We start from the raw sequence: 23,873 nt of genomic DNA on the forward strand, positions 1-23,873 counted from the left end.
CCCTCATTGAATCCTTGCCAAATATCTAGCTAAGCTGTCTACATGGGCCTCAAGGATTAAAGCATTAATGTAAAGCATCCTCCGAGCTTTTGGGCGTTACATATACAATGGCACAGCTACTCTATAGAACTACTAACCTGTAACCATCTGTGCACTATCTGGTGGTGAACAGCCTATGTGTACATGCAAAGTAAAAGTGAAGAAAAGACTCTGTTGTGGGTGGCACCAAGGTGTTTGTTACCTTGTATTTAGCAGCTCAATTTCAGTGCCTTTCTCTTTTTCATATTTGCTATATGCTTCTCTATGTCTCTTTATCTCTTCTTCCAGTGTCTGTTCTGCCGATGTTTCTTGGTCCTTCAATAGTTCTTCTAGCTCATGAACTCTAAGGAAACCAGATCTCATTTCAGTAACAGTTTCACAAGTACTTTATAAAAGTGTGCAACTTGATTGCCTCTCTCTTTCCTTCCCATTCCTTTATTTCATTCTGCTTCACCACGTCTCCTGACATTTACCCTCTTCCCAGTCTCTCTCTTGGTATTTAATCTCCCCAATAAGAGTGGAATCAAGTAGTATCAGTTCATCTATTATTCTTTCATTCTCAACCTCAGTAAGTTGGGACTGTGGCCCAACCTTCCTTTTGCTATGTGCAAGGAAAACAAACAGCGGTAACTTCTCATATAACAGAAGAGCTTGATCTGTAAAGTCTGTAATATCTCTGTACTAAGAAATTCAGCAAGGCAGCCCTGTACCACTTGGACTTCTCAGATGAAGCCTTATTTTATCTGTCATTATTAAGGCAGAAGATTTGTTCATATTTCACAAGTAGAGACATTCCTTCCCCATGACTTTTTTCTAGCTTTGCTCTGACACAATAAAGAGAACGGTCTCTGTGTTTTGTTACCTGTGAACAAGCTGTGTGTTCTCTTGTTTCAGTTTGCTCTTCAGGTCACCATTTGTCAGGCTGTCATTCTCCAGTTCTGTCACTTTTTTTTCTAGGTACGTCACCTGGAAGGGGCAGCAGAAAAGAATTCAGAACTTGAATCTCTCTCCACACACCCCTTCAGTGTTCCCAAGGGGCATTTACCTATGGTACCCTTCTTAGAGGGGGTATATTTCCCTGCAAAGACAGCAGTAAAATTAATCTCTGAAATTCTGAATTCCTCAGACACTGCATCTTCCTTGAAGGTGATTAATGCAAATACAAAGTAGAGAAGTGCTGAAGAAATACTCATCTCTGTACTTGCACAGTTCTTGCATTTTTGTGAAGAGAAGTCATAGTATTAATGAACTATCAAGGACACTTTGAGTGAGCTACTTCAGATCACTGGTCACTGTCAGCAAGAGAGCTTTGTCAATGGATGCAGCAGGAATTGGTTGGGTACATTAACCACAACGCATGCAGCTTCTCACCTTTTCAGTGATATCGTTATCACAGGAGTCTATACTGTCTCTGAATAGGTCTTCTGTGCTGCCATTACTGCTGCTGAAGTTACTGTAGTGGAAGAGTTGTCTGAAAAATCAGAAGGATAATTATTTTGCTTGATGAGGACAGAGGAAAAACAAGCTGGGTACTGTCTTACAGCCTGACTTTGGCTTAGAACCTCCTGTGCAACCATTCTAGTGACAATTCAGCTGTTTAAACACAAGTTCTACAAGAGACTGGGAGCTAAATGAAGTCATACTGAGGTCAGTCAATGACATTAGCTTTAAGGCATGAGTTCTTTGTTGCTTTTGATAGAATCTGCCACCAGCCTCAACTTAGTTTAAGGACTACTTGGCCTTCTTCACACTATGTATATTGAGTTCGAATTTGCCTTATTAGATATTTAAAAGAAGGTCTCTGCTGCAAACTGGTTGGTACAGTTAATCTAGAGAATGTCATCCAGCAAGAACTTCTTAAAAAAGATAGAGAAACCCAAAATCTCAAGCAGCTCCCACTATGGAACAGTGTCAAAATATGTAACACTGGAGAGCATCTAAAATAGTCTGGAAACTTACAGCTCTCCCTAGCCCAGGGCTGGTTCATTCAGACAAAGGAAGATAAAATTGTGTGTGTCTTTTATAAAGGGATGATCTTACTTTTCTTTGTATTTGACAGCAACAACAACAAAGTCCATATTATGAGGGTGAAGGAAGCAACAGCTGGACTGATGGAATAGTAGCATGAAGGAAGAAAGTTGGCAGATAAGGAAATAACTATCTCTGTTTTTAACAGTTATTTCCAGTTCAGGAGCCAGCTCCAAGACTTCTATGTTCTCTAACATCTCTACCCAAATACAGGCCTCTTCCCCTGAAAATTTGTCTTGGCACATTTTTGTTTTCTGAACTCACTGATCTCTCCTCCCACTCCCACTGATGGAATTATTATAGCTGATTCCACATGTGTTCACAGAAAAGTTGAAGACTTACCTTCCAAAAGCTGTGCTTGATATTTTCCTGTTGGGGCTACATGGACACAGAAGGAATGACATCAAAATTAAACACTTATTTGAACAGTGTTCAATTCAATCTTAATTTAAACTCCATCTGAACTGTGCAATGAAACACAATATTGACTTTTTTTGTGAAGTAAAAAAAATGATCCTGTGAACAATAGTTAGACAACTTAATCAAAAGCTGCAGTTACCAACAACATGAAGATGAGAGAAGCCACAAATTGCAGTGATCATTAATAAGTCAATTAGCAAATACTGTTATATTTAGAGATTTATCAGTGTAAATCAGAGTGAAACTAACATTAGAAACACCACAAAGGGACACTGAGTTAGTAACGAGCATTTACTGTGGATTTCCAGTCTTTAGATGATTTCATAAACAGTTAGTTTCCCTTTGCCCTTAAATGCTCCTCAGTTCAGCCCAGGAACAGAGGTGCTTTCCATTTTCACAGTTCCCTTTTGCAGCCAGAGACTAGTACTACCTAAATGACCAGACTCCAGACAACAGCACTAGAATCAAATCAAACATCCAGATGCATCTCTCAGTGAGAGGATGTCACATCTCTGTGTGCACACAGACACAGCTCTTTGTCAGGGCACTGCTCTCTTTCAGCCAAGTCTATACAGCCTTACTCATAAAATTACTAAAGCCCTCACTGGTCATGGTCTGGGTGTCAGCAGACTCCTTGCTAGGACAGGAACATTGTTCATACAAGTCCTATGCTGCCATGTCATCAAAGGAAGCAGCAGCGTAGTGTGCTTCTTGTCAAGAGCTATGCAGCCAGGCAGGACGTACATTCAGTTTCTAGGGGGAGCTAGAAGCCCACTAAATAAATTCCTGCAAAAACCCTAAATGATTGTTGGAAACACTGGTTTCTTTCCAAATGCTCAGCACAGTTTAGAAGTGGATGAAATGGCAAAGACAGAAACCTAAGGAAAAAGAAATTGCAAGGAACCCCTAAAGCAACTTCTGTCATTGGATTCATCTTTTTCCAAGTTCCCTTGAGGACAAAAACCAAATCCCACAACAACAAAGTACCTCTGCTGACCAACAGCTTCAGGAGAGGTGTGTATAAAGTTATATGCATTAGCTGAGGATCTGCCAAATCATTCCTCCCCACCTGGAGAGAACAGTAGCTAACTGTAGATCTGCACTAAGCAGAAGACCCCACTTCCTAGGAAATATTACTGGAACCAGCACCTTCACCCTGCAGTCAAAGAGCTCATTGGTTTAAATATTTGAGTTTATTCATGCTGTACAGCACCTTCAGTCAGAAAAATACTTATAAGCTAATGAAGAACAGCATTTTGGTTCATGCTAGATGTCAAGGGCTGAACTTCTTACTGTTTGGTAAGAACACCACTTGTGTAAGACAGAATGGGACAGAGGGGAGGAGAGGGCTCGCTTTTCCGCTCTTCCTGCCACTAACTAACCCCATTTCAAGGGTTGCCAAAAGCAGTGCAATAGGCTGCTTACCTGTTTGCTTTCAAGTTTTTCAGCCTGGCCTCCAAATCGTTGAGTAGATTTATCTTTTTGCAGCACTGTGAGCAGTAAACATCCAGTAACTCGCTGTTATAGACATGCCTCATTTTGCGGGGTGTTTGGCCAGCACTGTTTGCAGGAAAGGAGAGATGTTATGGCTATAGTAACCAACTCACAAAAGGTTTCCCTCTTGTCTGTGTGTCGGAATCACAGATGGGTGACTTGGGGAACCACCTCTAACTGCAGCTCATCTAACTTCAAGCTGATGATGGAGAATGCCAGTCTTAGGGCAAGTCTGCCCGTCTGGTTGGCAGCTTTACAGCAGACATGCTCTGGGTGTCAGTGGAAAGAATCAGTTTGGGTGACTGAAGAACAGCAAAAGGTATACAGAGTCCATGCAATGCATGTAACAAAAGCAGCTACATTTGTGTGTTCCATTCCAGCAATGTCCCCCCTTCTCATCTTGTCCATATCCCCACTAGAGCCTGGCATGCAACCCGAAGAGTCTTTTCTCCAAGAGAAAACCAGGAAGATGAAAATCAGAGCGGTCTGGTAAGAAGTCACACAAACCCCTCAGATGGTGGGACTCTAGAATAGGAGGAAGGGAAAAGTGGATTAAAGAGGAGATAACAATAGCTCTTGGCATGATAAAGAGAAAATAAACTCAAACAAAAGAGAGCAATCATGGTATGAAGTGCACAGAGCCCCAGGAATGAGAATGGAAAGGGCTGCATAAGCCAGAGGAAGCAGGAGATGAAGGACCCAAGCCATCATCATGGAGGGGCAGCAGAAAGGGGTACTGGCTCTGCATGCATGACAGAGGTGGCAAGGTTGGACTGCAGAAGTGCCTGAAACAGAGGGTAGCACATGGGGGTTGCATGTGGAACTGAGGGATGCAGTGAGCTTGTCCTGTTCTAGCAATGAAGCACAAAACCATGTGCTACTTGCAGACAAATCCTAAAGGATCTTCATGCTCAGCTCCTCCCCAACTCTGCCCATCCATTACCTGGCTTGGGGAAGGTTTTTAATATCAGCAACTGACTTGATCACAGGATACTGAGGACTACAGAGACTGAGGTCACATGCAGGACACTGGTGAACTGCAGTGCCATTTCCAGCTCCTGACAGCAGCTATTTGCTTATATTCTCCATGACATTCAAAGTCAATGTGGATGCTTGTTTCAAATAAAACCCTCTCCATATATAGCACTTCACCTTACAGGTTAGTACTATATGCACTACCAGAACACCAAAGAGGAATAGCTCTCTTGAAGGTCTTCTCTCCACTGTAGCAGGGCTGGTGCTGGATTCTAGCCTGTAGCAGATAACTTCCACTACTAATCCCTAACCATGAAATCTACTGTCTGCAACAGAAAGAAATCTCTACAGGAAACAGCCCAGTTATTTCAGCAGAACTTAACAGAGGTTACTAGAAACAACATATTTACTTTACTTACTTATTTCAAACTCTTATTATTAAGTGCAGTCTGTCAATCAGACAGAACTAAAAATGAACAGGGTAGAAAATGGGGCAGAAAATGAATTGATGACATTTTGCTTCTAAGGTGAATGTATGTAACCAGTGTGAACTCTGGTGTGGTCACCCATGCTCAGAGAAGAACATAGCTGAAAAATTGTTTGTTACTGAATATGAGGCAACCTGGAAGATACAGATGAGCCAAGGTCAGAGTAGGCGTTGGTTCTGGTGTCATCATCAGGGCATGGGCTACTGGGAGTAAAATCCACATCATCTCCTTCCCCATAGTCTTCAAACTGTTCTTCATTACTGATCAGAGAGGCGGTGGAATAAGTTGAGAGGTCAGATGCTGCAGAAGGGTTGTGAGGACTTGACCTGAAACAAGAGGTCAAAACGTCTCGAAGGCAGACTTTGATAGCATCTCACCTGAAATGGAATCTTCTACCTTTACAGCTTGTCCCCTCATCTGCAGTTGTAACCCACTTACTTTGTGCTAAAAATCTAAAGTGCTAAACACATCTGATGTGCCCTTGACTGCCTTGAAAGACAAAAGCATGAGAATAGATTACCTATAAGACAGGTTTGTATCAACACAAACCATTTCACTTTAAAAAGCACAATCTCAGCCATCGTTTCACTGTGCTGATGAAGACTGCTGCTTATGGGACTTCTGCTCTGAATGCAGGAACTGTGCAGAAACTCCAAAATGCAGGGATAGTTGGGCCAGTGAGAGGAACATGTGCAGGACAGAGGCTGTTGCTCTATTCCACAGTCAAGAGTTTCCCAGTAATTACCTCAAAATGTCTCCTACTGCCTGTGAGTTCCAGTCACTCTCTTTTGTGTGGTCAGAAGCAGCTCCCTGCATTCCACAGAGCCACTTAAAGCTACTGGTGAGAGCTAACAGGCTGGGTTCCTGCCCTTCCTTCCATCGTGACACCATGTGCCTCTCAGAAGTGATATGGACCCCACGAAAGGCTGCTTCACTACCAGAGAAGTACCCAAGATAATGCCAAACAGGTAAGGAAAAGCAGGACCCTGTGACCTCAGAGACAGGGCATATAGTTCAATAGATCAGCAGAGCCAGGCATCATATGAAAGCAGCTGGCAGAGCAGTTTTGAGCATAGCACATCTAACACAATGGAGCAAGTTTGCTGCAAAGGGTGCACAGTGATCCTCCTGCTTGGAGCCCAGACTACCCTGTAGCCATGCAGTGTGCTACACTGCAGAGGCAGGTATTTTACACGTTTGCTCAGCTCCCTCCTCAGTAAGGCATTCAAACAGAGAAGCCAGTAAATTCACATACAGTCCTTACAAACTTCTTCCTACACCAAGTGTACATCTAAGACCCTGAAACTTGTGAAGCCCTGGAGTTGCATGACACATTGCTACACAAAGCAGAATCCAGTGCCCCTCTGCATTGCAGACAAGGCACCAACTCAATCTGCTGACATTCTGGGCAGGTTGGGTGAAGTTTTCCACTCCATTTCAGTGCACAGTTGCTTGTATCTTCAACTCCACTAGATAAGCCATGGGATAATAGTTCCCAGTTAATGATGTTCCATAGCTCTACAATATTGGCTCCTAGGTTTCTTTGGAGCCTGCTTTAAGTCTCTTAACCATGCCTTGCACTTTCAGAGACAGGGAGACTCCTGTTCCTGTAATACTACATCTGTGAGCTGTGAACAAGAGATACAACAGTGTTCCTTCGGTAGATGGTGCAAGCTTTGTTTGCACATCCCTTCCCTCCAAAAGCAATTAGTAGAAAAGGAAGCCTGCCAATGTTTCAGATTTATGCTCTTTTGTTTCTCCTGTTTTGATGAGATCCATTTATAACCTACAATTCATTTATCTAATTCACATTAACAGAAATTAGGGCAAGTCAAGCCTGGCACACTATTAAAGGATGAAGATCATGAGGATAGGAATACTTGTACTAGAAATAGATCAAACTTATCTAACAAGGCTCCTTGGCTGGAAGATAGATTAATGAGAAGCTGAACACATCACACTTTATATCTATTCATAAGGAGCTGCTGTGGTACAGATATGCTGCATGTCCCTGTGTAACTATAACTGCTGTTTGATTCTCCATATTGTTACCCCATGTCAGTTTAGGAAGAAGCTCCCTGTAACATTTCCACCAGGGATGGAGGTAAATGACCGGTCCTCAGCTGGGATAATAACAAATACTTCTCCAGAAAATCCACTCTTCAGCATAATAACCCTGGAATAACACTTGCCAACAGACTGGAGTTCAGTAGCCCATTATCCCTCATATATTGCCTGACAAAGTTTCTCTTATGGCAGCTATGTAAACAGTCATAACTGCTGGACCTGCCTGCTAACATTGCTTACAACTTTGATTTGTAATTATTTGTGAGCTTTGCCAAACTTTAAACTGCTTGGGTTGAATCAGTCCATACTCAGGGTAAATCCTGAGCTGATAAACAGCCACAAGCTGGAAACTCTAGCAATCACACAGTAATTTTGAAGAGCTGCTAAAAGCAGCTGTTTTTCTCCCCTCTAATACCTTCTGAAGGAAGCTTTCACATTTGTTTTGGTTTGTTTTTTGTTTTGATTTTTTTAAGCTATTTCCTGTTCTTCAGAGCAGGACTTCAGAGTCCTGACACACCTGATACACAACCCACCTCCTTCTTCAACAAGCACGTATTGCAGTTTGTCCATGGTAAAAAATCCTTATCATGTCTTAAACACAAAAGCAGGACATTTCACAAGTGTCTTCCCACAGACTGACCAAAGCTGAGGAGGCCTCAGGGGATAAATCAAGATCTATTATAGCATAGTAGCTCCCAGCAGTTCCTGCCTCTCCTAGAAGGGTCCAGGATGCACAATGCCTCCCTCATCCTCTTCACAAGAGCCTGGATGGCACAGCTGGGAGGAAAGGTACTCACTTCATGTGCAGTGAGGGTAAAAGTCAGTCCCTGCATGGTTGGGTGCTTTGAAGAACAGGGAATGGCAAGGCAAGGAGGCAAGCTTGACAAAGAGCTGATGAAGACTTGAGCTATCTTTATGAAGTCTGAGATTGCTTGGGCAAATGGGAGAAGGCCAGATCTCAGCTAGATGAGAAATTCAGGAGGAAGGTAGGAATGAAGCTGCACAGAGAGCATCTGAGGATGCTCAGGAGAAAGGAGGGCTGCCTTAGACATGAGAAAAGCTCAAGAGCACAAATGAAGATGAAAAGCCAAAAATTGGGAAGACAGGGCAAAGGCTTCCCAAGCAAGCCCAGCTGAGCTCTGTCCTGTGCTCAGTTCAAAGCAGGATTAAACCAAGTTGGGAACTTTCAGGCCCCTCAGCTTTTACCAACACCCCCAGGTGCACACCTGGGAAGAGATAAATTAAGATTACAGAGACACTTGTTGTCAACAGCAGACTACAGTTAAACACACACATGTCAGGACACCCCATATTAAACACAACTTACTGTTGCACGCTAGAGCTTATGGAAAATTAGAAACACAGAGAATTAAGTTAGTAGATGGAGCTGCAAAGCAAATCTGTGGAGCTCAATCTCCAGGTAACTAGATGTACAAAAGACTAAAGCAGCATTTGCCACATTGCACTGCTTTGCAGGAAGTATTTAATTCCAGCATACAAAGGTTATGGGAACACAAAAGATCTTGAGTTTTGAGGAATGCCAGTGACGTGATCCATTCTTGAGAGATCCATCACCTTCCCTTCAACACATAACATGCAAGTTCCACGAGTGTCACAGAACATGCCAAAAGGAGCCAGGGCTGAGACTGTCTAAGCCACTTAGAGCACCTGGACATCCATCTCCCTTATATTCTAAATTGATATTAGGTTTCTAAATCCTTCAGGCATCCTCAGTCTCCCACAGTAGGGATCAGTCACATCAAGGCTCCTTCCTCCCTCATCCTTTTGCCCCAAAACAGGGCTGCCATGGGGCAAAGCTGCCACTTACTTGTCACCAGGCAGAAACAGGTCACCAAGCACACCATCCTTCTCTTCGCTCCGACAAACGTCAGAGGCCTCCGAGCTCTGGGCACTCTCGATAGCACTGTCCATGTCAGACTCATGGTGAACCTCCTGCTGTGCCAGAGTCATCCCGTCCTCATCAGGAAACAGCTCGGACTCGCTGTAGGCGCTTTCGCTGTCCAAGTAGGCACAGTCCTGGATTTCACCACCCTGGCAAAAGAAGAATTGGGAGTCAGTTTAGATCATCCTTCAAGGCAGTTAAGAGGATCCATGAGAAGCAATAACTCAGTCTCTGGATGCCCTGGTAAGTAAGAATGGTGCTGAATAGAAGACAGAAAACTAAGAGGCTGACCCGCTTTATGTTGGTTCCTGCAAGCCCTTGAGCTAGCCTGCACCTTCAGAAGGGCTCAGATATTGTCTCTGACTCCTCTACAGGAGACAGAGACACAACACTTAGGTATAAAATGCAGTCAGTTTTGCCCTAATATACTATCAAAATGCACCTGAAGTAATAAAAATCCTCCAGGTTTTATTACACAAAGAGGCATATTCCTTATATACCTCCTTATAAAGAGAGATAACACATGGAAGTCACTGACAGTTAGTCCTGTGATTAATATTTCTGATTAAACAAAAGCAAACTAGGTAAGTTTAACAGTTTACTCTGTCTTTGAGAAGTGGCAAAAACATGTAAGGCAAAAAAAGAGTTGGCAGGTGTTAAAACAATTATGGTTAAGTCTTGGTGAAAATCAAAGATATAAGAGAGCAGGAGGGAAAAAAAAGCCAAAGCCATCTGTTCCTGCTTCCTGGAACTACATGTCTTGATTAAGTATCAACTAAAACAAGACGTCATTTTAATTACTGCAACACTTTGCTCTTGCTGTTCATCCCCTCCCTCCCCTTCTTGCCCCAGGAATACTCAAAATAGCCAAGACAAGCTGGTTTTTATTTGCTTGTCCCTAAGGGACAAATAAAAACTTTTAATTGAAAAAATAAACCCTAAGATTTTACTCTGTCCTTTGATATGCAGCAACAGAATACTGCTCTGATAATTCCCATCCAGCATGATACAAATAACTCATGACTCCAGAGCTAGTCCTTCAAATGCTCTGACTCAGAGCTCCACTCCAACGCTCACCTGCAAACTCCACAGGCAGCTTTACCACCGAAGTATTGCCAGCAAGTTAAAACAACACCACATTTAAGTCTCAGTTTACTGGCACAAGTCATGAAGCATTTCATTCATGGATACACCTCATATGTAGGCCCAGCTCTTTCCTCAGCAATCCCAAGGCACAGGCAGCTGGCACCATCTTAAACATCAGCTGCCCTTCTGGCAAGCACAATCCCTGGGACGCTCTTACAGTGGCCACCTGCAGCAGTGTGGCCTCAAGTCAATCCCCATAGCCTCTGGATGCTCCTATGCCAGAGCCACAGAGGCTTAAAACCTCTTTTACAGCATTGGTGATAACACCAGTTTTGCTCTGTGCCTTTTTCACCTTAACATGAGAAGAGTCAGAAAGAAGCTGCGGCTTTTCAAGATTTGCAAAACCCAGCAGTAGAAATGGAGGAGTCAAACTCACTTGCCCAAACCTGGCTAACTAATGAATACCCAAGCAGTCAAAAAGGGCAGCTTAATCTGCAGTGTTTGAACCTCTAGGTATATACTCAGAGCAGATATGTGGATGCCTTTCTAGTTGAGCTTTCAACAGGTCTTCCAAATACACAAGTAGTATCAGTAAGACACTTCAGCACTCTACAACAAGCACACATGCATATGCCTTCTCCCATTTCTCTTAAAATGTTTAATGTAGTAAAGCCCCGACTGCTGTTGTGGAATTGTACCAGCAAGCAGAAGTCTGATCCAGGAGGGAAAGAGAGAGGCACAGAGCACACAGTGGACCCCTGAAGCAGCAGGTCACAAATCAAGAGAAGAAAGGAAGAAGCAGCTCTTGCCTCCCAATTAGCATGTCTTTCTCAGAGGTCTTGGGGTAGTTCTTGCTTAAGTTTTTACAGCACGAAAATCTCATTGGTATTAATCAAACTAACACAAGAAAGTAAAGGTCAAGAAGATCATGAAAAGCTGCCTTTTTGTTCCCTGTAGGTAACACCACACATTTGCTTTTTCTAATAATAGCAGCTTAAATGCTGTTTTTAAAAAGTCCATTAGCAATTAATCATGCAGTGTCATCCATAAAGGCTGAGGGCTCACTTTTCTTTCCTGTCACTTTCTGGGAAGCTAACCTTCAGTATCTACTTGTGTTAGAGCACTGATGTACAGCTAGAGCACAGGCTGCACTGTACCCATGCTGATCTGTACCATGTATTCTTTTTTGAAGTGTAATTGCTCTGCTTCTAAACCTCATTGAAAAGCAAAAGGAAGAGAAGAAATGAGCTCTTGGAGGCAGTCACCCATTGTAATGTTGAACACCTGCTTTACAGCTTCTGAAATGCCTCATTGTAAGACTTGGAGCCTCACCTGAAAGCTGGCCCTCCCTTTTGCTGATCCCATCCTTGAGATACAGAGAGCTCAGGGACTGATAGAGACAGGATAAATGAAGTATGTGGGCCAGCCACGCTCCTTTGAGGACCTCACCCTCAGCTGACTTCTGGGGCTTCCTCACAGCTGGGAAAGCAGAGGCCACACAGCACATTGGGCTGCCAGACCCCTCTTCTCTGCAAATCTACCCCACAGACCTGCAGAAACTAAGTGAACAATTAGAAAGCACATCTCAGCTGCTTTTCCAAGTGCCTGGCAGCTGAATCACTCCCTGAAGACTGTCTCTTTGAAAGGAAGTAGCACGAAATACAATCCTGCCAGGGAGGCTCAGCTCTGGCAGCTGCACTGGCAGCTTATTCATGCTTTTAGGTGCTCAGGGTCCACCTACAATGGGTGCTAAAAATGGCTATGTCAGCAAGATGTACAGAAACTAGGAGCAGTGACAGCCACTGTGCAGAAGCCTAGGTGACTGTTTCCTGTGGGCAGGAACTACATGCTCAGCTATTAAGCCTTAAGAGCTTAGGAGTGGGGAATCACTACACCCCTAATGATGTAGTGTTTCCAAGCACAAGGATACCTGTCACATGCAGCACAGAAATCCTGTAAAGCACTGGTCTTAGATAACACCACCAAGATATCTCTTCAGCTCCCTCTGTGAAACCAGCCCTTAGTGCAACTGTCATAGTTCCACATTTCACAAACATCTTTCCTTCTGTGGCCTAAATAACCAGTAAACAGACAAAGCACCTTCAAAAACACTAATGCAGGTTAAGAAAGCTACTACAAGCAGTCAGAATTGGGGCACGTTGCTAGTAAACAATATAAGGCATCCACACCTTGCTGACTAAAGCTATAAAATATTTGAAGCTGTAATTGTTCAATGATCACAGTGTCTCCCAGGATCATACTTTCGATGACGCCATCTAGCACAAGCTGCTCACAGACCACACCTAAGGACATTCAATTCCATACAAACTTGGAGAAAAAAAAAACCCAAAACACCACAGAGAAAAGAAAAGACTGTTCACACAGCTTCTCAAATCGTTGCTTCATGGTTTAGGTATCTATAGCACTGCATATACCAAATTAGAAGTTGGCAAGACAGGTGTCACTCAAATAGCCTTAAAAGAGCTAACCTGGGTTTAAACACTATGTTAAAGTTCAGGAGACACCTCTGTCCTGATTCGTTTGTTTCCAGTGCACATGTCCTTAGCTGAAACCGGTAGGTGAATGAGGTTCTGATAACCTGAATATGAATCACTCTTTTCCTCATTCTACTAGGCAGTTCCCTTCTTTGTTGGCTGAGTCAAACCAGATGAAGTTGCTGCTTATGATCTTGGAAGATTCACATTAAAAAACAAGAACATTAAAATACCACCAACACCACATAGCTTCGGGTAGCTTTGATGCAGTAAGTACTTTGCACTTATCTAATCAGATGCTCATGATAACTCCAAGTGCTTCACAGGCAGCCCTCCAGACTCTTGTATAGCAACTGTTGAATATTCAGCAACAGTTTGCTCTATAGAAGCACCTGCTGCCCAAAGATCCAAGGCCACTTCACAGAAACTAATGTATTCCCTTCCTCCAAAGAGGCGATTGTGTGGCTGCATTGAAGCCAGATGAGCAAGCAGAGTCTGCCTTTGCCCAGCCACCCCAAACAGAAGCAGGAGCCAGAAGACGGTGATTCCCATGGATTCTGTCTGATCCTTGTGGGCCAGAAAAGCAGCGTCAGCATTAGGTGGGGATGGGAATACAGCTCTGCCTTGCCCTGCAGTGACCTGTCTGGGTTTTCCCAGGTTGGAAGCAGTCCCTAAAATATGCACATAAAGCAGCTGCGAGCTAGTAACTTGGCTGACAGACAGGCTACATGACATGCCTACATCAATACATTCACACTGAAGAGCAAACCCAGTTAAAATTCACTCCCAGCACAGCCAAATCACCAGCACCCCTGACATTTAGACAGCCTCCCAGTATTCCAGAAGAGACAGGGAGAAAAAGAGCATCCAAGCCTCCCACCATTGGGCAAGATAATTAGCAAGAGCTGGAACCATCACACATGACTAGAAGTAAGAAATGGCAAATACACATCAGCCATGCAGTTCCCTCACCAGCATCATGCTCCCAACCTGCACCCGTCCGACAAGGTGAATCTGCTTGCTGTAGGCCGGGTGCAAGTCCAAGGATCTGCACACTCCCAAACCAGTGTCTTCCCAGAAAAAGTGCAGGAAAAGTCACCTCACCACAACTGGAAGGGAAGAGGTGCCTTGTGGAGGTGTGTCAGCCTCAGCGGGCTCAGATTAAATGGTACTTACTGTTGCACATCTATCACAGGGAAAATCCAGGCTCTCTCATCTTTATTTATGCAGCCACTGCATTGCAAGGCAAGTATTCTCTTAATTACTGGGTAACAAAGAAGAGTGTGAAGCATTTCTCACCAATGTGTTTTAGAAACAGGCCACTCTTCCATGCACATTTACATATTTACACCAAATGGGCTAACAACTTTTTTTAAAGCACTGATTCTCCCCCAAAATATTTTCTATCCTTTTCAGTTGTCAAGCAGAGATGGAGAGATGTTGATCTACCCTCAGGTCTGACTGGGAACAGGACAAATTATGTAAGAGGAAAATGCAGCAGCACTAAGTGAGATCACACTTCTGCATCTGCGTGCACGAGGGAGCCGAGTGAGCGGCTGCTGGCTCTCGCCCACACGGCTGTGGCCGAGCACAAGGCAGAGCAGCGGATGCCACAGTCTGTGACACAGCTTGCAGGTAGGTTGAAGGGGAGGGAGAATGTCATAGAAACTGTTTCCATGTCCTGCTGCAGCATGGAAGAATATCAAGTCTCCCCATACAGCTTGGAGTTTAAAGTGTCCCAGAGTTCAAGATCAGTGTGCACAGCGTGGTTATTTTATTAAGCTGTTCAAATAAGGAGCTATTTTAGGACTCCAAGTTAGTTTGCTCAATGCAATAGCTTCCTCTGACTGTTTAGTTACTCAAATCTAATATTTGAAGCTCAGCTTAAGGCAAAGCCTCGCATGCTGCTGCTGTGAGCAGGGGAAGAGACTTCTAGGGGCAAGTTTTCCCAAGAACCAAATCTAGGATGGAGTCCTGAACAGCATCCTGGAAAGCTGGTGAAGAGTCCTCGACAGAGGGCAAGCTATGGCTGTGCCTGCAGTGCACTGCCAGCCTCCATTTCTTTCTCAAGCTTACATCTGTCTCACACAATTGTGCAATTCAAGGACAACAGGTTGTGACTGAAAGACCAAGCTTTGGCTTCTGGGCTGTTTGCGCTGAACCACACAAGCAGAGGGCACAGAGGTTCTGAAAGGCTGCTTTGTGCTCTGGATAGGAAGTTCAAACTGACGTGCCTTTTCCAAGGCAGAGGAGAAAGGCAGCGTGCAGCCTGGAGCCAGCCAGGGAGCGGCAGGACTCAGGAGTGTTTACACTCTGCTACCTGTCACTTTAATTGGCCGTAATAGACATGCCAGACCTCATCATGCACAGGGTCTAGATCCAAGCACTCCTTTTCACAGGTCATTGCTTATGCTCTGAAAGTTTTAACATTAAAAGGCTTCAGCAGTCTGCTAATTTGAGCTTCTAGAGAAAGTAAAAACATTTTTTAAAAGGCTCTCATTACTTTGAAGTTGCATCCCATCACTCCCTGGGCTGCTTCCCACTGCCGGACTGTCACATGCTCATCAGTCACCACTGGAGCCTCAAAGCAAGGAGCATCCCTTTGCAGAAGAAAATACCATCCTAGACTGCAACATCAGGAACAGGAGTGTATTCTCTTCACCTTCAGCATGAAAAGGGCCAGCACATCAATCAAAGAGTTCAAAATAAAACCCACTAGATGGTTTGGCACCTTGTTCCAGTATTGATCAGGGCACTTTTAGCTCAGAGCTGCACTCTATTTCACACAGCTGGAAAAAGTGGCACCATGCTGGTATAACATCAGGATGTCACAAAAATCACTCAGGAACTCCTAAGGTAAGTTACTCCAGTAAGAGTGGGAATGAAACCTAATTATCTGAAAATGTTGTGTGAAATTCACTGTGCAAGGTGCCAGACCTCTGCAGCCTGGAACCACGGCCCTTCCCACACAGCAGACTGCAGGGACAGCCCACAGCACATCCCTGCCCGTCACCCCCTCCTCCAGGGAAGAGCACCCAGGCCAGGCCTCGGTGTGTTGAGCTGTGGCCAACTCAGCATTGCCTTTGCAGCAAGCATTGGGATGCTGTAGCCCTTGGTTTAAAACAACTAAAAAAAAGTCATTATTTATATTTGCCTAAAAAGATCAGATAATAAATGTGATGTAATTAACCCTCTTGAGAAGCCTTTGCCTTGAAATGAGACAATATTTCTGAAGTCAGAACAGGGAGAGAGGACAGAAAATGTCAAATTCTTACCAGGGATCGTTTCCTGGGACTGAAACCCAGTTCTGCCTGTTAAACCTGCCCCTGCAGGCAACGGGGCCAGAGAAGGTGATTTGAGTCTATGGCAGGCAGTAGTAGTTCCCATTGTGTCAGCCAGAGGTAAAGTCAGATTATGTTATTCTGAAGCAATACTCCAAGTGAACACCTATACCACGTCAAAGAGAGTTACAGGCTGCTTGCAAATAAATGTCTTTATTGTAAGCCTAAAGCACAGTCCAGCACTCACTTCTCAGTTGAGTTCCTTAATTAACCAAGTCTGTAAGTTACAAGATGCTCTTTGCAACCGGTGTTTGCTGCTCAGGAGACTGCCCTGCTCACATGCCAACTTGTTTTCCTTGACAAGCCTCAAGGTCACCCAGATGGGTACTTGGTAAATAGCAAAAATCTTGCATCATACTTGCCCGGGGGTGCTGCAGGCACATGAGTGAATAACTCCTCGAGTAGACTTAGTGTTGCTCCAGACTATGTCTGGGCAAGGAGGAGGAGGGTAGTCCTAGTACCTCTAGAAGCACCATTAGGCACAGTGTGAAGAACTAGCAGAAGCTGTCCCAGGCAGGAACAGTTCTGCCTGAGTCTAAGCTAATTATTTACAGGAGCCTTGGTCAAACTCCCTTCCCCCAAAGAATTTGGAAACTGTATTATTTGCATTTCTTTTCTGTAGTACTGCAAGCTCAGCCTCCAGTGAACACGAGGAGATAAAAGACATTTAAGGAACAACAAAGAAAAAAGATTTTTGCCTCACAAATCATGTTTCTGTCTTTTCACCCAGCCAGGTTAAATTACTCTGCAGTCTCCAGAGGGGAGGAATGACTAGGGAATGGGAGCAATTTCAGACCCCAAGAGGTGGAGAAACATCTCTAGTTTCCCCAGCACAGTAAGAAATCCAGCGGTGCTTGATGATTGAGTAGTTTACATTGGCAAGCAGAGGGAAAGCATTAAGAATGTGGCTTTGCTCTAGTTTATATAGAAACACTTCCCAGAGCTCCTTGGTCAGTCTACATGCAGACAAGCCTAAAAATTTACTCCATGTTTAAGAAATACTAAGGTAGCTCTGAAGAGCTTTTCACGACGAAGACGAAGGAGCTCCATGACCTTGGCTGCTCTTCAGCTGCTGGCTGTGCAAACCACAGGTTAAGTAAGATGTCTCTGCACCAGGAGTAACTGCAATTGTTGCCTTTATCCAGCAAAGTTTACAGGCACTGATTTTAAAAAAATCAGTTTCCCCACCTGTTCATAAAAGGTACGTTATTGATTTTTACAGAAAGGCTCTCCAATCCCTCACATACCTGCTCTTTTATTTTCTTACATAAAGTGAGCACACTTAACTGTAGAAGAGCTGCCAAGCACACTGTAGCATTTGACAAATAACAAACAAATTAAGAACCCAGGGATCATAAACTCTGGCACAGTCAACAAACTGTGGTTTTTCACTTACATGGTAAAACACAAAACACAGCTTATTGTAGAGTTTACAGCTACAAGTAGGCAGGAGAGGTTTCTGCCCTTGAACCTGTACAGACAAAACAGACGGGAATCAAGTAGAAATCATTTGTAACAACGTTAGTTTACACACAATGGAAACGAGATTCAAAGCAAAGCCAAATCCAGAGACCCCTGGTACTAACCAGCATCATTAACCACTACACAGTGCCCAAAGCACCACTTCATGTAGTCAGGAAGCACTTACAGAGCCTGTCTGATGTTTGGTGCAGCGATCAACCTAAATGACTACAGAAAGAACAAAAGGAATTACATTATTATGCTGCAATTCAGAATTTAAGGGGTCAGCTACTCAAACACAGTGAGCATTTGATAATACTAACCTTTGGTCAATTCAGCAGCAATCCACCATTAGTTTTACAACCATTTAAAATATTTCAGTGCTACACTGTATTCAGATGATTGTGAGTTAAGATCAAGGTATGCTCAACGCATGTAACAGGACTGTGGTTAATCAATAACTAAAGCAAAGCTATGCCACTCCCCTTGCTATTTTGGCATGGAAACTGTTTTGTTTTTCAGCCTGTACACATGGCTAAGATCTCTCAACCACTGTGGGGGTAAGAGCCCTGACAAAGCAACCACAGCTAAGAAACATCTGCATGTCAGGTGGCCTCTGGGAGACTTGCTGCTGGTTGTAGTAATTCTTCAAATAACAGAAAGTTAGAAGATCACTAAAAGATGTTTTAATATCGCCTTGAAGGCTACCACATCTAGTACTGAGGATAGCCCAGGCTCCTCTCAGTTCAGGCAGATGACGCCAAAGAATCAGTAGAAATTCTACTACCTCCTTCCGTACCCAGTTGTTTGAATAGCATTCCACACTACTGCACATATCTGACAGTGATACCATGTTATTGCCCCCTCCCTAAAAATCAGAGGGGCCACAGGGATTAAAAAAACCCCACCAAAAAAACCCCACTCACATTGCAAACACATTCCTACTTCACTTCCTACTGAGAACCAAGGAACAATTAGGGCAGGGCACTCTAGTCCCATCAGTGGCGAGCAACCCCACATTCAACATGCCATCAGACTGGACTAAAGGTATTTTGAACAGGAGCACCTACGATGGCATCTCAAAAGGTATCAAAAGAATCACAGTTTATACTGGTATAAGGTCTTGAATTCAGGTACCAGGTTCAGGGAACCTGTTCTGAATCTATTTCAGAAGCGTTCTGTCATCTGTCCCTCCTCCTTAATATTAAGTAGTGTAATTAGCCAAATAACATGAGGATAAATTGTTATCTGTGCCCCTAAAGCCACTTATAAATCTGCCAAAAGGAATGAAGATTATTGGTTGTATTAAAGCAGCAACATTAAGCTGCCACCCAAGAGTCAGCACTAGCACGGTACGGCACGAGGACGGTGTTTGCCTGCCCCGGTCAATGCCACAGGTCAATGCACAATTGCCTGTCTCCATTTCAGAGACACATGCAAACAACTCCAGACCAAGAATCGTTAACATGCCCTACGTTCCCACCCCTGAAAGTTTCAGAGGAAGATCTCTGCTGTGAGCTGCTTTCTCATGCTGTCAAGCACACACAAGACAGGCCCAACTCTGTGCAGTTTGTCAGCGCCAGGACCCCTTCACCCACCACATTAAGGCAACACAGGTCCCACACAAGGGCTGTGTACGAGACCTGAAGGTACAGAACAGACTGTTGTGACACAGACACAAACCACAAATCATTTTTTCCTGGCTATGTCATCAGCACCCACAGCGCCAGCGAATGCATTCAGAACCACAGTTGGGCATTAAAAACGTTCCACAATACTAATGGCAATCCAAACACATCATCAATGCCACAGAAAGTAATTACAGAACAAGCCCCTTGCTCGCATTCACCACTATAAAAAGCATGATCTTCTCTTCCTCTTTGAAAGGTTTAAACCCAGATGCTCGGGCATCTCCAGGTGACAGACCCGAGGCTCAGCAATGCGGGAAGACCCCCCTTTTCCCTAACACCCCCATTTCACCACACAGGCTGCTGACACAGCCACACAGGGCTTTGCATTTTCCCCATCTATGAGTATTACCAGAGCTCTCCAGGACCTACTCACTCCCAAAGCGAGCCCAACGCCTTTTAACTGGAGTTAAAAAAACCCTCCTTAGGCAAACACTACACAAACCCAAACCAAACCCCAGCACAGTTTCACTCTACCTATTTCCTGCATTTCAAAACGCTCCGTCCAACCAAAACAAACAACAAAAACGCCGCAACGGCACATGAAAGCTCACAGAGGTGCTCTTCCCACTCCTCGACCCTACACCCACCAACCCCGCGAGTCCGGTGAAATTCCATGAGCCACGTCTTGTTGCCAACGCCCGTGGACACCCGCGGATCCCCTTTCCCCTCACGCCGTAGCCTCGGCGCGGGCTCCCGCTCTGCCCCCTCCGGGGGCAGAGCGGGAGCCCGCGCCGAGGCTACGGCGTGGAAACCCCCAACACCACCACAAACTACCTCCTCACAAAGAGACCGGTCGCCTCCCGCCTTCTCCTCCCGTCTTCTCCTCCCGTACCTGAGCCGGCGCCCTCAGCACGGTGCCGTCCCCACACGCCGCCCTCACAGTGGGCGGAGACCGAGGGCCGCGCGCTGGGCCCGCCCGGTTGCTAAGCGACGGGGGTGAAAGGGAAGGGAGGGAAGGAGAGGGGAGGGTCTGGTGTAGGCGTTGAGGACCGGGGTTTCGTGGCGTCATCGAGCGGGAAGGTTGAGGGGGGGGTTGTCTGGAGTTCCCCTTGTTGTATGGTGGGAGGGTATGGACGCAAACGTCCCCGTTCCTGGCGGAGGGGGAGTGGGATGTTGGGGGTTGAGGGTTGTTGTTTGCGGTTGGTTCCCCCAGTGAGAAAGTAATTCTTGGGTTTAGTCGAAATTATCAGCAAGAACTGGTAAATGAGGAAGCTGCCTGGGGTTCCTGAGATGGGAAACGTGGCTTAAAATCCGAGTAATTCTGAATACATGTATAACTGAGCTCAGACCTACGGCAGAGATCTGTTCAGAGGGCAAAGAGGACAAGGTCTCTGAGTGCATCTGAGTAAGGTCACTGCTCCAGGCAGGTGCACCCATCCCCTGATCCTCCCTGGTGGTGTTGGGGTGACCAGCCCCTCTCCTGCAGGTGCTGAGTCTGCAAGGAACGTCTGACATGCCAATGGAGGAATTTTTACAGATGGATTTTGGGTTTCCCATGAAGCAGAGATGTCCTGATGGATAGGGCCTCTGGCTCTGGGGATGTTGAGTTCCCAGATAGGGACAGTCCCTGGGGTAACCAAGGTTCACCTGCCTGTTGTACAACTGGCTGATGATAAAACACATGTACAGCCTCCCTGTGATAGTAGTGCCAGTCTAACACACTCTAATCGTGCTGCAAAGCCAACCAGATCCTGTTAGGAAGTGATGTCTGTTTTGTCCTCGATTTTAATCCCTTTATTTGCAAGATAAAGAACAGCAAAACGAAAAGGCTGAGAACACTCACACTGACTTTGTTATTTTAAATTCACTTCACTTCTTAGAAGTTGTGTAACTTCCTTTTTCACAAGCCTCATAAGAATTGTGTTTGTTGTGCTGTCTGTGCTAATGAAGAACAAAATCGAGAAATCTGTTTCTGCAGCTTGGCAGTAGAGGACTCAAAAGTAGAGGGTGGTATTCAAACATCTTCTGCAGAACTCCAGTTTCTGAATCCATCACTAGCAGACGTTCTGCTTTTCAAAGGAAAACCATGCAAAGGCAGATGTGCTCCTCCAGCACTGGAACAGCTGGCCCCTGGAAGCAGCAGGACATTCCTTCACACTCAGTTTCTATCTTAATTCATCTTGTTTTTACCTAAATCCTGTCTACTTGATCATAGCAGTATTTGCAAAGTATGTTGCAAAGTACACTCGTGTCTTTGAGGTTACGATAGTGCCAACTACCTTTCTGTTAATGGAAAGTAGACTTTTTACCACAAGAAAGAAAAGTGATGGCTATACTGGCAAAAGGATGCTTGGTACTGCCAGATCCCAGATGAATAATGCTAAGCATCCTGAAAAAGGTGCTCACAGAAGCATGCCAGAGGAAATCGGGGCAAAATATTCATATTTGGGTGCTTAGAAGAAGATTGCTAAATACATATCTGAGTGCCTAAATCACAATCACTGCTGACTTCAAGTAGCAGCCAGAGTGCCTGCCGAAACCAGGGGCTCCTGGCCAGGAAACGCTGGGCAGGGTACACTGTTGAAAGGGTTTATGGCAGGACAACCTGCTGATCCTGTACAAAGCACTGCAATTTCTTCTGGAGCAATTCTGAACAAAGGCTGGCACCTCCTCTGCTCTTCCAGAGGCAGAATCCTTCCTCTGAATCTCACTAACACATTGCTCACAGGCTAGTCACCCTAATGACAAGAAACTAGAGCTGAAATGTGAAGAACAGAGACTAATTAATAATGAAGATAATGAGATCACTAGAATGTATATACCAAACCCGCATCTTAATTATCTCATGAAAACTGGCAACTCCAATCCTGCTTTCAAGGGCCTTTAATCATGCTCTCTCTGATGAATATTGGTGGCTATTTTGCAGATACTTACGTAAAAATAGCTTTTGTGTGGGTTTTTCCCCTACAATAATAGCTGTTGGAGTTACTACTGCACAGAACTGCCCTGTTTCACAATGAGATATTGCAGACTAGTAATTACAGCTGGTCTGATCTTCATCTCATCTACTGTCATTTTATTTTGGAGTGCCTCCTTTGAAGCAAATGCAGTGAGACTGGTGTGAATTACTGCAGTATTATTAGGAATCCCTTTTATTATGACAAAACAAACCAAGAATGATCCCTAATTAAGCTAGTTTCTACAGAAACATAGGGACCATACAGTCCCTGCCCCAGTGATCTTACAATCAGAATAGGCAAAGGTAGACTTTAAGGTAGAGAAAAGGGGACAGAGAGGGTGCAGAATGAATGCTCTCCTGGCTTACAATTTGTTTGCATGGCTTGTTTGAAGCCAGGAGGAGGCTAAGATAGGATGAACACAGGAAAAGCATGGAGCTGCTGAGCTGAAGTCTGCAGAGGGAAAGCAGGCTGCATTTACAGCAGGTAAATGAGCTTTCTGCACTTCTCTCCCTGCGCTCCCCAACCTTGAATCCCTGGACAGAGTAAGGAGGTCAGCTTCAAACTACAGCTGCATGGGAACATTGCTGAGGGTGGAGCGAGCTCATCTCAACCCCAGTTCCCACTCCCAAGAAACCAAAACCCCAAGTGTCTACAGAGAGGCTTATTTTAGCGAGTAAGGAAGCAGATCTTTAGACTCTACACCATGGGGTCCCTTTGATCCCCATTAACATTAATAAGAGCAGAGTGCTCACTTTGCTATCCTCAGGACTATGGCAGGCAGCCTGGCAGATCAAACAGCACAGGTCAAACGAAGGGCTCGCACAGAAGGCCTCTGTGCAGACGAGAGCATTGAAGGCAGGATGAGGCTGGCTGAGGACCCATTAGCATCAATTCCTTGGGCCTATAATGAAGTTGAACTTAAATCTATGCAATTATAGCATAAAGACATTTCGGGAGACTTACCCATTGCGGTTGCTAGAGATCAGCTACTTGCAACCTCTTTGTCATCAGTAGGTTACTTTTTGGTTGCTTAATGCATTTGGAGAGATTTTTATGTGTTCCTCTCCAAAAGTCTGAGGGGCAATAAGTCAATAACCAGGGATCCAAAAATAAGGTAATAGGACAGGATATGCAACCCTCTCTGAAAAGGAGTTTATCTTTTGCTCCTGACTGCAACTGTATCGTTAGATTTTTCATGTCAGGCTCTGAAGGCATCTCACAATAGTAGCTGTTGAAGCACCTTTGTCAAAAGCATTACAAAAATACACCAGGCACAAAACCTATTCTCTCTAGTCATTGTCAAAATGCCCAAAAATAAAACAAAACCCAAACCAACAGGTTACATAAGCAAATTCAAGTGAAAAATATGTACCCTGTCCTTTAGAAATGGGCTGGGATGCCTGGGCAGGCTGAAGGCATGGACACATTCACTTTGCAGATAAGAGCACAGAAGATGAAAGGGAAGCATGAGCACCTCTCAAACAC

General features: G+C 44.6%; 1 protein-coding gene across 4 annotated transcripts in view; it reads right to left on the reverse strand.

The window, feature by feature from the left end:
* The window catches only part of RAB11FIP4 (RAB11 family interacting protein 4), a 29,486-nt gene extending 9,124 nt beyond the window's left edge, over nt 1–20,362 (reverse strand). Inside the window, exons 1-8 of one of the 4 annotated variants that reach the window (XM_062010934.1) lie at nt 20,321–20,362; nt 9,340–9,563; nt 5,579–5,770; nt 3,913–4,047; nt 2,410–2,445; nt 1,411–1,510; nt 902–1,005; nt 242–382 (exon numbers count right to left, since the gene is read on the reverse strand). In XM_062010934.1, coding sequence (XP_061866918.1) covers nt 242–382; nt 902–1,005; nt 1,411–1,510; nt 2,410–2,445; nt 3,913–4,047; nt 5,579–5,770; nt 9,340–9,482 — 851 coding nt within the window. In that variant the 5' untranslated portion in view covers nt 9,483–9,563; nt 20,321–20,362. Of the gene's footprint in view, nt 1–241; nt 383–901; nt 1,006–1,410; nt 1,511–2,409; nt 2,446–3,912; nt 4,048–5,578; nt 5,771–9,339; nt 9,564–17,732; nt 17,794–20,262 lie in introns of those variants that run through there. The other 3 variants (XM_062010933.1, XM_062010935.1, XM_062010936.1) reach the window with 3 other exon arrangements.
* Nucleotides 20,363–23,873: the final 3,511 nt, after the last annotated feature.

The sequence above is a fragment of the Colius striatus genome, chromosome 18 (genome assembly GCF_028858725.1).
Source record: "Colius striatus isolate bColStr4 chromosome 18, bColStr4.1.hap1, whole genome shotgun sequence".
NCBI classification, from domain to species: domain Eukaryota; kingdom Metazoa; phylum Chordata; class Aves; order Coliiformes; family Coliidae; genus Colius; species Colius striatus.